General features: G+C 42.7%; 1 protein-coding gene across 1 annotated transcript in view; it reads left to right on the top strand.

The window, feature by feature from the left end:
* KCTD2 (potassium channel tetramerization domain containing 2) overlaps positions 1-15,579 on the top strand; it is a 551,781-nt gene that overhangs the window by 451,143 nt on the left and 85,059 nt on the right. The window contains exon 5 of the mRNA XM_044068805.1: positions 9,551-9,676. Within this exon, the coding sequence (XP_043924740.1) occupies positions 9,551-9,676 (126 nt within the window). The remainder of the gene's footprint in view (positions 1-9,550; positions 9,677-15,579) is intronic.

Consider the following 15,579-nt stretch of genomic DNA (forward strand, 5'->3'; position numbering starts at 1 on the left):
TGGTGGCATTTGCTGCAGGGGCAGAGGAGAAGGCTATTTCAAAGCAAGCCATATGTTCATCGTGTTTCACTGTTGCAGTCATTACTCTTGGGTTATCCTGCTGGCAGGCTATCTGCAGTCGGCCAGAACTCCAAAGTCTAGGTCCAGTGTCAGTTGCTGTCGCCTCTTCCCTGCCGTCAGTGCGCCAGGGGTATAAAAGATGCAGCCGATGCCATTTTCTTCAGTCTTTCTTGCCGCGCGGTGCCCGAAGCAAAAGCAGTTCGCAAGTGCCGGTCGGCCGACTCCTGAGATTTTCAAATCCAAATTTCAGAACCAAAGTCTTTATTAAAGCTAAGTACCCCGTTGGGGAAACTTTTTTATTGCTCCAGACCAATGTCAGAAAAAGTTAACAATTGTATTTCTTGTGGGAAGCAAATACCTCATAAGAATTTTCACTCTTACTGTATTCCTTGCCTAGGCCCTGATCACAACATTGCTAGCTGTCAGTTTTGTGCTAGATTTAACCAACGCACTATTAAGCATCGGTTCGATTTTGCATTTCATTACTTTGGCCGAAGATTTAATTATATAATGCCGTCGGAACAGCCGACGACCGGAGTTTACAAGAAACGCAAGGACAAAGAAAAGGATAGGCATCCGAGGTGCAAAACTGACGACGAGGCTTCCGCTAGGCCAGTCGCCAGTTTGCTGGTTCTCAGTGAGGCGCTTTCGCAGCCCCTGGCACCCGCTACCACAGAGCCACAGGCCGCTTCCGACTCCCACGTGGAGCCGACTGGGCCTCTGGATACTCAAAATATTGGATACTCGGAAATCATTCCCTCAGATGGGTCTGGAGCCGCTGAGCAGGCATCGGCTTCTGAGGGTGTCTTCAGACCTACACAACTATATATTAAGCCATCTTCAGCTTCAAAGACAAAGACTAAAGCAGCTTTAAAGACAAAGAAACAAGTACAGCATTCTCCTACTCAGACTTCCATGCCTAAAAAACAGATGCTCAAAATGGCCGAAGACCTAATTACTCTGATCAGGGGTTCCCATCCCCCTCCTGATAAGAGGCCTAGGCAAGAGACTGAGTATGATTCTTCTGATCAGGTTTCTATTTCCTCTGATTCCTCTTCTGAACAGGATTATTCCATGCTTCCCTATGAGGATTCTGATGCTGAAGAATCCATTCCTTCAGCCTCTCCTCCTGAGGATTATTCTTTTGGGGAAACCCTGCATACCATGAGGGAGCATTTCTGAATCTAAGAAAAGGCTCAAAGACTTTCTTCTACTTCCTCAGCACAGACCCCTTGCTATTCCACCTGTTCTAGACATTGTAGATGATATATTTTCAGAGTCCGGCCTGTCCCCTGACTCTTTACCCCCTGCACCTGCTAAGCCAGACAGATACTACAGGGTTCCGGAGTCTCATAAATTCCTATATAAAAACCCCGCTGCTGACCCAGAAACTATATCTCAGGGTCCCAAAAGGGTTAAAGCTTCCACTGCAAAAAACCCTGTCCCCTCTGATAGGGATTCTAGGGCTCTAGACAGATGGGGGAAAAAAAGTTTACACTTCTGCTACCTTGGCTGTAAGGGCTTTAAATTGTCAGTTTCATATTCTTAAATATCAGCAATATTTAATGTCACTGCTTAAACAGAAATTGTTGACAAATACTGAATGTTCAGAGAACAAGGAAATGCAGGATTTATTGCATGCAGCTGAACAAGTGGGAAAGCATACATTGCAATGTGGTTATGATTCACTGGAGGCCTCTTGCAGGGCCGCTGTTACAGGTTCTGTTATTAGAAGGCATGCTTGGTTAAAGGAACAAAATTTGCCTGATCATGTTTGAAAAAATGGAGGATAAAGCAAAATCCATGCAGACAGTCAAGGATTTCTTACAGGTACAGCCACCCAGGTTTAGCAGGAACTGGCCTTCTAAAAATTGGTCCTTTCCAGTGTCAGACACACCACAAAGAGGCAGATACAGGCGAATCAGAGGCAGATCTTAGCCCCAAGGCTCATACAGGCCTAAACAATGGGGTGCTCCTACCTCCAAAAGCAGAGAAGACAAATCACAACCTTACAGGAAACAGTCCCAATGACTTTCCTCTGCCAGATCCAAACACTTTTCTTTTGGCAGCCCCCTTAGTGGGAAGACTAGCACTTTTTTCATCAAATTGGCAAATGGTTACCCAAGACAAATGGGTCCTGAACATAGTGTCCCAAGGCTACAGGTTCCATTTTCACACCCTACCATGGTCAAAAGGTATGCCAGTCCTGCCACACAATCAATGGGCAGAGGCACAAAAACGAATTACAGCCCTCGTGGACATGAGGGCCATTCAACAAGTACCACAACAAGAGCAGGGGCAAGGATTTTACTCCAGACTTTTCCTAGTGCCCAGAAAGGACAAAACCTGGAGACCACTTCTGGACCTGTCTATACTAAATACGTTTCTGGAAGTTCCAAAATTCAAGATGTTGACTCTACAGCAGCTACTGCCCATGCTGGGCAAGAAGGCTTGGCTCGTAACTTTGGACCTAAAAGAGGCATACCTGCATGTCCCAATCAGACAGTCTTGCAGAAGATACCTCAGATTCATAGCTGGCTCAATGCACTACCAATTATCTGCACTCTCTGCACTGCCCTTTGGCTTATCTACCGCACCCAGGGTCTTCACAAAATGCCTGGCACCAGTAATTGTGTTTTGCAGACAAAGAGGAATTCAGATATATCCCTACTTGGACGACTGCCTAATTCAAGCAGATAACAAAGACATTCTTCTAAAGCATCTGGCGTTTGTAAAAAAGATTACTAATTGGCCTAGGGTACACAGGAAACGAAAAGAAATCAAAACTAGTGCCCTCTTAAGAGATAATATTCCTGGGTGCAAGCTTAAATACAACTGCCCAGATGGCTTATCTCACGCCAGACAAACAAAATCAACTGACTTCTTACTTCAAGAAATTGGCAACAAAAACCCACTTATCTGCAAGGAACATCTTGCAGGCCTTGGGGTTCATGGCATCCTGCATTCCACTAATTCCATATGCCAGACTGCATATGAGGAAACTACAATGGTATCTAAAAAGTGTTTGGACTCAGCATTGCCACAGCCTGGAGACAGTAATTGCACTCATTCCCTGCCTGCAACAGGAGTTTTGATGGTGGGCAGAGGCCTGTCACCACAACAAGGGTCTGCCATTCAGTTTACCCACAGCCAGACAGACACTGACAATGGATGCATCAGATTATGCCTGGGGGGACCCATATGGCAGGAAAATGTATTCAGGGCACATGGCCTGCAAACCAGATGCATCTTCACATCAATCAAAAAGAGATGCTAGCTTTTCAAAATGCCCTGACAGCCTTCAAGGACCTGCTTCATCTAGGACAGCTACTGATAAAGACAGACAATACTACAGTTATGTGGTACATAAACAAGCAGGGAGGTACACATTCCTACCCCCTCTGCAGACAAGCAATGACCTTATGGGACACAGCATTGACTTTTCAAGTTCACCTGCAAGCAAAATTCCTGCCAGGAAAAACAAATACTCTGGCAGACGAACTAAGCAGAAACCTCATGGATCCCCATGAATGGAAACTGGATCCACAAGTCTTCAGCGTGATAACAAGGAAATGGAGATGGCCAGACATAGATCTATTTGCCTCCCCTCACAACTGCCAATTGCAGAGATTTTGCACAAGGATTTATCATAAACAAGTATGGAGAGTGGACACCCTATCTTTCAGCTGGAAAAATCTAACAGTATATGCCTTTCCTCCACTGCCTCTCCTTCCCAGGGTACTCCTAAAGGTCAGACAAGAGAAGCCAAAAATGATACTGATTGCACCAGGCTGGCCACGCCAGCACTGGTACCCAATCCTAAAGAGCTTGTCTCAAGGTCCAGCATGGATATTGCCTCAAACTTCTCACTTGCTGACCCAACAAAACAATCGGATTCTGCATAGCCAACTCAGGACCTTAAATCTGGCAGCATGGCAGATAATGTAGCCATTCAGAACACCACTTTCAAAAGCTGTTATGGATGTTATCTTGGAGGCCAGGAGGCCCAGTACCAGAAAATCTTATGCAGAAAAATGGAAGAGATTCTGTGCTTGGAACCAGGAACAAGGCATTGACACGTATGTACCAAATATCCCTCAGATTTTACAATACCTAACTGAGATGCTGAACAAAGGCCTTTCTTTCTCATCAATTAAGATTCATGCCTCTGCCATTTCAGCCCATTACAATATGGAACCACCTATCTTTTCTCATCCTTTAATAAGGCAGTACTTCAGAGGGGCCAAAAACATTAGGCCTCCAAGGAGAGCACCAGTTCCGGCCTGGGACCTCAATTATGTTTTGGAAAAACTCACACTGCCTCCTTTTGAGCCAGCATCAACAGCGGATATAAAATTCTTATCCTGGAAAACAGCTCTGCTCCTAGCAATAACCTCTGCAAGACGTGTCTCGGAGTTACAAGCACTCATGGCTGTGGAACCTTTTTCATTTTTCATCCAGACAGGGTTTCTCTGAGGACAAACCCAACATTTATGCCTAAGGTGGTGTCCAGTGTGGCCCTCAACCAAACCATTCACTTGCCTACCTTTTATCCAAATCCACAGAACAAGGTTGAGAAAATTCTGCATTCTTTGGACATACACAGGCAGTTACGCTTCTACTTGGACAGAACTAAAGCTTTCAGAAAGACTGAGCAACTTTTAGTGTCATATGCTGCAGGATCTCAAGGAAAGGCTATCTCAAAACAGACCATTTCTAAATGGATAGGCCATTGCATCAGTTTCTGCTATTTTCCACATGGCAAATCAGTGCCTAAGGGCATTAGGCCTCATTACACCAGAGCAGCAGCCACTTCAGCAGCCTCCTTCAGAGGAGTACCAACCAAAGATATCTTAGAGGCTGCAACTTGGAGTTCAGTGCACACTTTCACAAAGCACTACCACTTACCTCTTTACTCTTAAGTCCAGAGCAGGCTTTGCCACTGCAGTTCTGCAGGGCCTCATAGCCTCTCCTAATCCTATTAAGCCCAGCCACCCTTCCTCAGCTTTGGGATTCAACCCAAGAGTAATGACTGCAACAGTGAAACACGATGAACATAGTACAGTTGCAGTCCAGGTTACCCACCCACCATCCCCCTTTTCTTTGCTGGGACTTATCTGCACTTCTCTATCCTATACAACCTATGTGGTGTATTTGCTTGTAGATGAAGGAAATGTTATTTTTGTGCATGCATATTTATTGGCATATTTTTTCAGCCTACCAATTTGGGGGCACCTGACATCTGGGGCAAGAAAAACTGAAGAAAATGGTGTCTGCTGCATCTTTTACACCCCTGGTGCACTGACGTCGGGGAAGAGGCGACAGCAACCGACGCCGGACCTAGACTTTGGAATTCTGGCCGACTGAGGGTAGCCTGCCAGCAGGATAACCCAAGAGTAATGACTGCAACAGTGAATACACTCGAACATCTACATTTATGGTAGGTACACAACTGTACTTTCTAAATAGGTAGGCTATTGCATTAATTTCTGCTACAAGCACCATGGAAAACCTATCCCACAGGGGATCAGACCCCATTCAACCAGGGCTGCATCTACCTTTACAGCCTTTCTCAGAGGCGTCCGTACCAGGGACATCCTAGAAGCTGCTACCTGGAGTTCTGTACATACTTTCACCAAGCATTACCATTTGCCAATTTTCTTTAAGTCCAGAGTTGGCTTTGCCACTGCAGTCTTGCAGGGCCTTATAGCTGGTCCTAATGCTATCTAAATTCCTCCTCCCATCCTTAGCTTTGGGAATCTACCCAAATGTGATGACTGCGAAAGTGAAATACGAAGAACATAGTAGAGTTGTGTACACTTACCATAATTGTAGATGTTCAAGTGTATTCACTGCTGCTGTCCTGGTTACCATCCCTCCAGTCCCCCTGACTTCTTCTGGCTATACCTCTACTCTCCTTTACTATGCTTAAAAGCTTTTTGGTGTATTTGCTTTTTTGTTGGAGGTATAACCTTGTATATTTATATATTTATTTGCTTCCCATTAGGTGGGCACCTGACATCTGGGGCAAGAAAAACTGATGTAATGGTGTTGGCTGCATGTTTTATACCCCTGACGACCTGATGTCACGGAAGAAGAGACAGCAACCAACGCAGGACCCAAGACTTTGTTAATCAGGCCAACTGAGGGCTACTGCAAGCAGGTAACCCAAATGTGATGACTGCAACAGTGAATACCCTCGAACATCTACATTTATGGTAAGTGTACACAACTGTACTTTAGGTGACTAGGGCATTATGGGTAAGGGAGGAGCTCAAGAGATTCAGTGTTCCATGAGCTGGAAGAAGCGCCCAAGCCAGATGCAAGGGTTGTAGCTGAACCCAACTGTTGAGGAAGAATGAAAATGGGCAACACAGATGGAACGTTATGGTGAGTACATAACTTTTTTATACATTAGATCAAGTAGAGAGGTTTCACGATAATTGGTAGCATGCATTCTTAATTCCAGGTTCCAGTTAAGTTGTTCTTTCTTTACTGTCTTACAGTAATTCATTTTTTAGTGCATTGACTGCACTATTGAAATATTTAAATTCTACATTAATTTGAGAGTAAAACATTTTACTTTTATAGGTTTATAGGTAAATACTGGGCTACTGATTTGCAGTCTTACAAACCTAGCCAATAACCAGAGGTCAGAACTAAACCCTCTACCTTGTATATATACACCTTCCCTCTCAGAGTCAAGTCACTATGACAGTTTCTTTGTGTACCAGAATAATTTAGAACCTATTTGCGAGTTGTTTCAGGAGGATGGTCTTGTGGTGACGGTGTTTTATTGCCTGTTGTTCAGGCTGCTGCAGATTAAAAATGGGGGATAAGGGTAGAATGTTGTGGTTGAAGGGACAAATAATGACTTCTTGAGTTCCATACCACGTCAGTGTCCCCATTTCCTTAAGAGGTTCAGAGAAACAAACTGTATGTTGGTAAGGTAGACAGAGGACAGGCCCTATTACATGGGGATATCAGTGGAAATGCCTTTATTTTGATCACTGTAGTAGCTTCACTAGAAGAACAATGCCTTTTTCTGCAGTTACTTTATTGAAGGCAGATAAAGATCTTGTGGTGACAGTGTAGCACAGAGGAACCAGAATTGAATGGGATCATCAAGGCTGATTACTCTGTTTCTTATTTGTTTTTTTAAAGACAAATTACTCTTGGCAGACTGGATGTCTGGATGTAGGTGGAAGCTGGCAGTTATGATAGCAGGGAATGCAAATTAAGCAGAGAAGTAGACCATTATGAGGCAGTTTGATTTTACCAACAGAGAGTGGAATTGTGAAACCACATCAGTTGTAGTGGGCAGGAAAATTATCAAATATATACAGCAAAGTAAAGGTTTGTGGTGCTTATTGCTGATGGAGTGCAGATTTGGAGGCAGATAGTGCTGGACATAATGTTGTATGAACCGCAGTTACCAGATCTTTATATATATATATATATATATATATATATATATATATATATATATATATATTTGCAATGGTGATGGACAGGTTGACAGACGAGATCAGACAGGTGGCCCCATGGACTATGATGTTTGCAGATTACATTGTGATCTGTAGTGAGAGTATGGACCAGGTTGAGGAGACCGTGGAGAGGTGGAGATATGCTCCAAAGAGGAGAGGAATGAAGGTCAGCAGGACTAAGACAGAATGTGTGTGTGTGTGTGTCTGTGTGTCTGTGTGTGTGTGTCTGTGTGTGTGTGTCTGTGTGTGTGTGTGTGTGTGTGTGTGTGTGTGTGTGTGTGTGTGTGTGTGTGTGTGTGTGTGTGTGTGTGTGTGTGTGAGAGGGAGGATAGAGGAATGGTGAGGATGCAGGGAGTAGAGTTGGCGAAGGTGGATGAGTTTAAGTACTTGGGATCAACAGTTCAGAGTAATGGTGAGTGTGGAAGAGAGGTGAATAAGAGAGTACAGGCAGGGTGGAGAGGAGTGTCAGGAGTGATTTTGTGACAAACCGGTACCAGTAAGAGTGAAAGGAAAGTTCTACAAGAGGGTAGTGAGACCAGCTATGTTATATGGGTTGGAGTCTGTGGCATTGACAAAAAGGCAGGAGTCAGAGCTGGAAGTGGCAGAGTTAAAGATGTTAAGATTTGCACTGGGTGTGACAAGGATGGACAGGATTAGGAATCAGTATATTAGAGGGTCAGCTTAGGTTGGACGGTTTGGAGACAAAGTCAGAGAGGCGAGATTGCATTGGTTTGGACATGTGCTGAGGAGGGATGCTGGGTATATTGGGAAAAGGATGCTAAGGATGGAGCTGCCAGATAAGAGGAAAAGAGGAAGGCCTGAGTTAAGGTTTATGGATGTGGTGAGAGAGGACATGCAGGTGGTTGGTGTGACAGAGCAATATGCAGAGAACAGGAAGAAATGGAAACAGATGATCTGCTGTGTGTGTGTGTGTGTGTGTGTGTGTATATATATATATATATATATATATATATATATATATAGATTCATAGATAGATTCATAGATTAGTACTAGGCTAATTGCCCTTGCGAGCCATTTTAAACCTAGCCAATTATCCCCTGTGAGATTCAAACCCTGCACCTTGTGCTTGTAAGGCAAACACCTTAACCATTAGGCCACCCTCCCAACCCCATATATTTTTTTTTTTTTTTTTTTTTGCAAATGCATGCTGTGTGATGCCTAGCTACAACCCAGAACTTCTTTCTTAGGAGGTGTGGATATCTCTGTGTAGTGGCAGAATTCTGTTCATATTATTTAATTATAGTATTCATCCTCAAGATGTCACTTCTGCTTTTTATTACTATTATAAGCAAAAGATACACACAGACCTTGTGACAGCTCCTTTTTGAAATATTGGCACTCCAAATGTTGAGTGCTGACACTTAATGCAGGAGAGTAGGGAATCTTGAAAATCACTCTTCTTTAAACTTATTTTTTGCAAGCCCCCCCCCCCCCCCCCCAGTCTGTATATACTAACTCTGAGATCACCATACCTGTGGACAAGGAATATCCTGACAAATAGCAATCTCAGACTTAGTATATGTAAGTCTGTTGTTTGGCCATTCAGTGTCTGTTTCAGGACTTGCTGTAGTAGATCCTGACATTTCAAATGGTTATCCCTTGGGAAACTTGATAGATCATTTGTAGGATGAGTATTGGATATTTCCTTGTTGAAAGGCCATTCTTGAAAAGACATACTCGTCCATTATTGTGGAGGGTAGTGGAACATGTTACTTTCTGCTATGAACATCACTATTTTCATGATATTAATAATTCTATGTATTTTCCTGTTGTTTGAAATGGCTATATTATTCTTACACATGCTCTTTTTAAATTGAGGTTTTAGCTTAAATAAGTGGGAGGCAGAAATACTGTTGTATGTAAGTGATACATTATAAACATATGATTTAAGTATATATAGAGAGATGAATCTAGTGTCAGAATCATTATTACAGAATTTTTACATGACTAATCTGTTGCATTATTTCTTTGTCAACTCCAGCTGATTGGCATTGGCTCCTCTTATAATTATGGTAACGAAGACCAGGCTGAATTCCTCTGTGTTGTTTCCAGGGAACTAAATAATTCAACCAACGGCATTGTTATTGAACCCAGCGAAAAGGCAAAGGTATGGGTCTCACTACCATCTGATTTTTTTTTTCTGCAGGTGTTTCTCTGTCTTTTGGCTTCTAGTTTCCAAGATGTATATATAGAGAAAAAAACATTCCAAATCATAATGGATCTCTAGAAAGATATGCCCTATAGAACCTGAGGTGACATGCAATCTATAAACTTAGACATTGTGACATGAAAGCAGATCTAATTGCAATATGGCTTGAGATGTGCAATACCCTGCATTCTTTAGTAAAATTTTGGCATACACAAAGAGAAATCTGCTTTGTTGGCAGAGCTACAGAATATAAATCCCTGCAAATTGTTAGCTGTTGCTGGAAATAAAACAGTCATATGTTAGTGGAAGAACTAGAAGAGACACACATCTTTTTTTTTTTTTGTACAGTTGAATGTCCTTTCAAAAGAAGTAGTGTATTAGCTGTTAAGGATTTTGCCCTTGTGAGATAATATGTGGGCCAAAAAGAAGTTTAATATTTACTGGCTTGAAATATTCCAGAAGAAAAAAATACTTACTAGGTGATGTCAGTACCAATTGCTTGAACATAACCTTTAGCACCCCAACGTCTAGCATGATCTTATACAGTTTCACACAGTTAATTTATAGCCCCTCACATTATAGCAAGATGTCTATTTCCTTATTAGACTGTATCCTATTGTAAGACCCAAGCAAATTCACCACCACAGGTACAATGTCACACTATCTCAGTGGCTTCTCCCAATCAATACAACCAGACGCCTCACACATCCATTCAAACAGCATGTTTATAAAACAGCACACAACTTGTCCAAGTTTAACCCAGAAATATTTGTTACTACTGTATCATCTATTAACTGAAACATTATAAAAATCCTTTCCTTAAATGATGCTATAAATGAATTCAGTACAACTTTCTTAAATATCCTAAATAGCCTTGCACCCCTAGAAGGAAGAAACTAAAAACAAGTAATGCATTTTGGCTATCCAGAAAGAGTGGACTGCTAATATAAGATAGAGAAAAAGTGTAAAGAATGGCAAAAATATGAAGTACCCAAATATCTGGAAAACTTTAACCTTATTAAAAAAACAAATAAATGAAGTAAATATATATATATATATATATATATATATATATATATATATATATATATATATATGTACACACACACACACACACACACTATAACAACTTTCAGGACAATAGTAAATACAATGCTAAAAAATTCTGGTCAGCCATTAAAGAAATCTTACATTCCCACCAACAATTTAGCCCTAACGCGTCTCCCAATAATTCACCACTCAAAACTGCAACAGAATTCAACTGTTATTTCATTGATAGTATAGGGTCCCAAACCAAGGATTCCCCAACATCTAATCCCAACCCTGCCTAACAGCCATGTATCACCACATCTACTTCTACCTTCAAACCTGTACACTCATCCTATATAAACTACTCTTAAACAAACTCAAACCATGCTCGACTTCAACTGATGACCCTCCAGAGGAGTACCTTAACTTAGCAGCCAATAGCATTGTCTGTCCTGTCTCAATCCTTGTAAGTAGGTCAGTCCAGTAATCCCATGTTTAGTGTCTCTCTGGAAAGAATCACACATTATCCCTCTACACAAAGAAGGAAATTCAACAGATATCATTTACTTTAGATATATAGCAGTCTTATCCCCACTGTCCAAAGTACTTGAAAAATACATTCAAAAACAATTGCTAAACTATGTCCTGCAGGAAGAACTTGTATCCCCACACAATACAGTTTCCATCCTTCCCATAGTACAAACACTGCACTTCTAGCCTTTGTAGATACTGACAATAAAGCTAGAGATAATAGCAAACTTGTCTCCCCCTTATTGCTTGACTGTCTAAAGCCTTTGAAACAGTTTGTCACACAAATTTCTACTTCAGATGTCCTCACTAGGTCTATCTCAGCTCACCCTTCTGTTTCAAAAGCTACTTGTCCAGTAGGTATCGGTCAGTAAAATGGCAGTCCTCCCTCTCTCTCGAATCTCCCAGTCACCACTGGTGTACTTCAAGGCTCTGTCCTTGGTCCCCTCCTCTTTAACATTCTCACCAGCACCCTCCACACATCCAAATAACAGGCCTCCCTAATACAATATGCAAATGACTCCACATTCATATGCATATCCGACAACCAAGCACATCTTCAAAAAATTACTCAGAAAGCTTTAGCAGCCATAGAAACATAGCTTTGTAACATACAACTCATGCCAAATCCCCCAAAAAAATAAATTATTGCTTTTTCTCCCCAAATCCCTCTCTCATGAAAAAACAAAATTTTAAATTCTGTCTGTTAATAATACAGTTGAAGTAATTGATGTTCATCGTGTTTCACTGTTGCAGTCATTACTCTTGGGTTATCTTGCTGGCAGGCTACCCGCAGTTGGCCAGAATTCCAAAGTCTAGGTCCGGCATCAGTTGCTGTCGCCTCTTCCCTCACGTCAGTGCGCCAGGGGTATGAAAGATGCAGCTGACGCCATTTTCTCCAGTCTTTCTTGCCGTGCGGTGCCCGAAGTAAAAGCAGTTCGCAAGTGCCGGTCGGCCGACTCCTGAGATTTTCAAATCCGAATTTCAGAACCGAAGTCTTCATTAAAGCTAAGTACCCCATTGGTGAAACTTTTTATCTTGCTCCAGACCGATGTCAGAAATAGTTAACAATTGTATTTCTTGTGGGAAGCAAGTACCTCATAAGGATTTTCACTCTTACTGTATTCCTTGCCTAGGCCCTGATCACAACGTTGCCAGCTGTCGGTTTTGTGCTAGATTTAACCAACGCACTATTAAGCGTCTGTTCGATTTTTGCATTTCATTACTTTGGCCGAAGATTTAATTATATAATGCCATCGGAGCAGCCGATGACCAGAGTTTACAAAAAACGCAAGGACAAGGAAAAGGATAGGCATCCGAAGTCCAAAGCTGACGACGAGGCCTCTGTTAGGCCAATCGCCGGTTTGCCGGTACTCAGTGAGGTGCTTTCGCAGGCCCTGGCGCCCGCTACCTCAGAGCCACAGGCCGCTTCCGACTCCCACGTGGAGCCGACTGGGCCTCTGGATACTCAAGGTATTGGACACTCGGAAATCATTCCCTCAGATAGGTCCGGAGCCACTGAGCAGGCATCGGATTCTGAAGGTGTCTTCAGACCTACACAACTATATGTTAAGCCGTCTTCAGCTTCAAAGACAAAGACTAAAGCAGCTCTAAAGACAAAGAAACAAGTACAGCATTCTCCTACTCAGACTTCCTTGCCTAAAAAACAGATGCTTAAAATAATTACTTTGATCAGGGGTTCCCATCCTCCTCCTGATAAGAGGCCTAGGCAAGAGACAGAATATGATTCTTCTGATCAGGTTTCTATTTCCTCTGTTTCCTCTTCTGAACAGGATTATTCCATGCTTCCCTATGAGGACTCTGATGCTGAAGAATCCATTCCTTCAGCCTCTCCTCCCGAGGATTATTCTTTTGGGGAAACCCTGCATACCATGAGGGAGCATTTCCACTGGGAGAGCCAAGATTATTCTGAATCTAAGAAAAGGCTCAGAGACTTTCTGCTACTTCCTCAGCACAGACCCCTTGCTATTCCACCTGTTCTAGACATTGTACATGATGTATTTTCTGAGTCCGGCCTGTCCCCTGACTCTTTACCCCCTGCACCTGCTAAGCCAGACAGATACTACAGGGTCCCGGAGTCTCATAAATTCCTATATAAAAACCCCGCTGCTGACCCAGAAACTATATCTCAGGGTCTCAAAGGTGTCGTAGCTTCCACTGCAAAAAAGCCTGCCCCTCTGATAGGGATTCTAGGGCTCTAGACAGATGGGGGAAAAAAGTTTACACTTCTGCTACCTTGGCTGTAAGGGCTTTAAATTGTCAGTTTCATATGCTTAAATATCAGCAATATTTAATGTCACTGCTTAAACAGAAATTGTTGACAAATACTGACTGTTCAGAGAACAAGGAAACGCAGGATTTATTGCATGCAGCTGAACAAGTGGGAAAGCATACATTGCAATGTGGTTATGACTCACTGGAGGCCTCTTGCAGGGCCGCTGTTACAGGTTCTGTTATTAGAAGGCATGCTTGGTTAAAGGAACAGAATCTGCCTGATCATGTTAAAGCAAAATTATTAGATGCCCCATTACAGCATGATACTTTGTTTGGTACTAAAGCAGAAGAGGTGTTGAAAAAAATGGAGGATAAAGCAAAATCCATGCAGACAGTTAAGGATTTCTTACAGGTACAGCCACCCAGATTTAGCAAGAACTGGCCTTCTAAAAATTGGTCCTTTCCAGTGTCAGACAGACCACAAAGAGGCAGATACAGGCGTCCCAGAGGCAGATCTCAGCCCCAAGGCTGTTACTGGCCTAAACAATGGGGTGCTTCTACCTCCAAAAGCGGAGAAGACAAATCACAACCTTACAGAAAACAGTCCCAATGACTTTCCTCTGCCAGATCCTAGCACTTTTCTTTTGGCAGCCCCCTTAGGGGGAAAACTAGCACTTTTTTCATCAAATTGGCAAATGGTTACCCAAGACAAATGGGTCTTGAACATAGTGTCCCAAGGCTACTGGTTCCATTTTCACACCCTACCAGGGTCAAAAGGTATGCCAGACCTGCCACACAATCAATAGGCAGAGGCACAAAAGCAAATTACAGCCCTCATGGAAATGAGGGCCATTCAACAAGTACCACAACAAGAGCAGGGGCAAGGATTTTACTCCAGACTTTTCTTAGTGCCCAGAAAGGACAAAACCTGGAGACTAATACTGGACCTGTCTGTACTAAATACGTTTCTGGAAGTTCCAAAATTCAAGATGTTGACTCCACAGCAGCTACTGCCCATGCTGGGCAAGAAGGCTTGGCTCGTAACTTTGGACCTAAAAGAGGCATACCTGCATGTCCCAATCAGACAATCTTGCAGAAGATACCTCAGATTCATAGCTGGCTCAATGCACTACCAATTCTCTGCACTGCCCTTTGGCTTATCTACTGCGCCCAGGGTCTTCACAAAATGCCTGGCACCAGTAATTGCATTTTGCAGACAAAAAGGAATTCAAATATATCCCTACTTGGACGGCTGCCTTATTCAAGCAGAGAACAAAGACATTCTTCTAAAGCATCTGGCGTTTGTAAAATACTAATTGGCCTAGGGTACACCGTAAACGAAAAGAAATCAAAACTAGTGCCCTCTCAAGAGATAATATTCCTGGGTGCAAGCTTAAATACAACTGCCCAGATGGCTTATCTCACTCCAGACAAACAAAACCAACTGACTCATTACTTCACAAATTTGGCAACAAAGACCCAGTTATCTGCAAGGAAAATCCTGCAGGCCTTGGGTTTCATGGCATCCTGCATTGTACTAATTCCATATGCCAGACTACATATGAGGAAACTACAGTGGTACCTAAAAAGTGTTTGGACTCAGCATTGCCACAGCCTGGAGACAGTAATTACACTCATTCCCTGCCTGCAACAGGAGTTTTGATGGTGGGCAGAGGCCTGTCACCACAACAAGGGTCTGTCATTCAGCTTAGCCACAGCCAGACAGACACTGACAATGGATGCATCAGATTATGCCTGGGGGGGCCCATATGGCAGGAAAATGAATTCAGGGCACATGGCCTGCAAGCCAGATGCATCTTCACATCAATCAAAAAGAGATGCTAGCTGTTCAGAATGTCCTGACAGCTTTCAAGTATCTACTTCATCCAATACAGTTACTGATAAAGACAGACAATACTACGGTCATGTGGTACATAAATAAGCAGGGAGGTACACATTCCTACCCCCTCTGCAGACAAGCAATGACTTTATGGGACACAGCATTGACTTATCAAGTTCACCTGCAAGCACAATTCCTGCCAGGAAAAACAAATACTCTGACAGACGAA

The sequence above is a fragment of the Protopterus annectens genome, chromosome 4.part0 (assembly GCF_019279795.1).
Source record: "Protopterus annectens isolate FY-2018-M chromosome 4.part0, PAN1.0, whole genome shotgun sequence".
NCBI classification, from domain to species: domain Eukaryota; kingdom Metazoa; phylum Chordata; order Ceratodontiformes; family Protopteridae; genus Protopterus; species Protopterus annectens.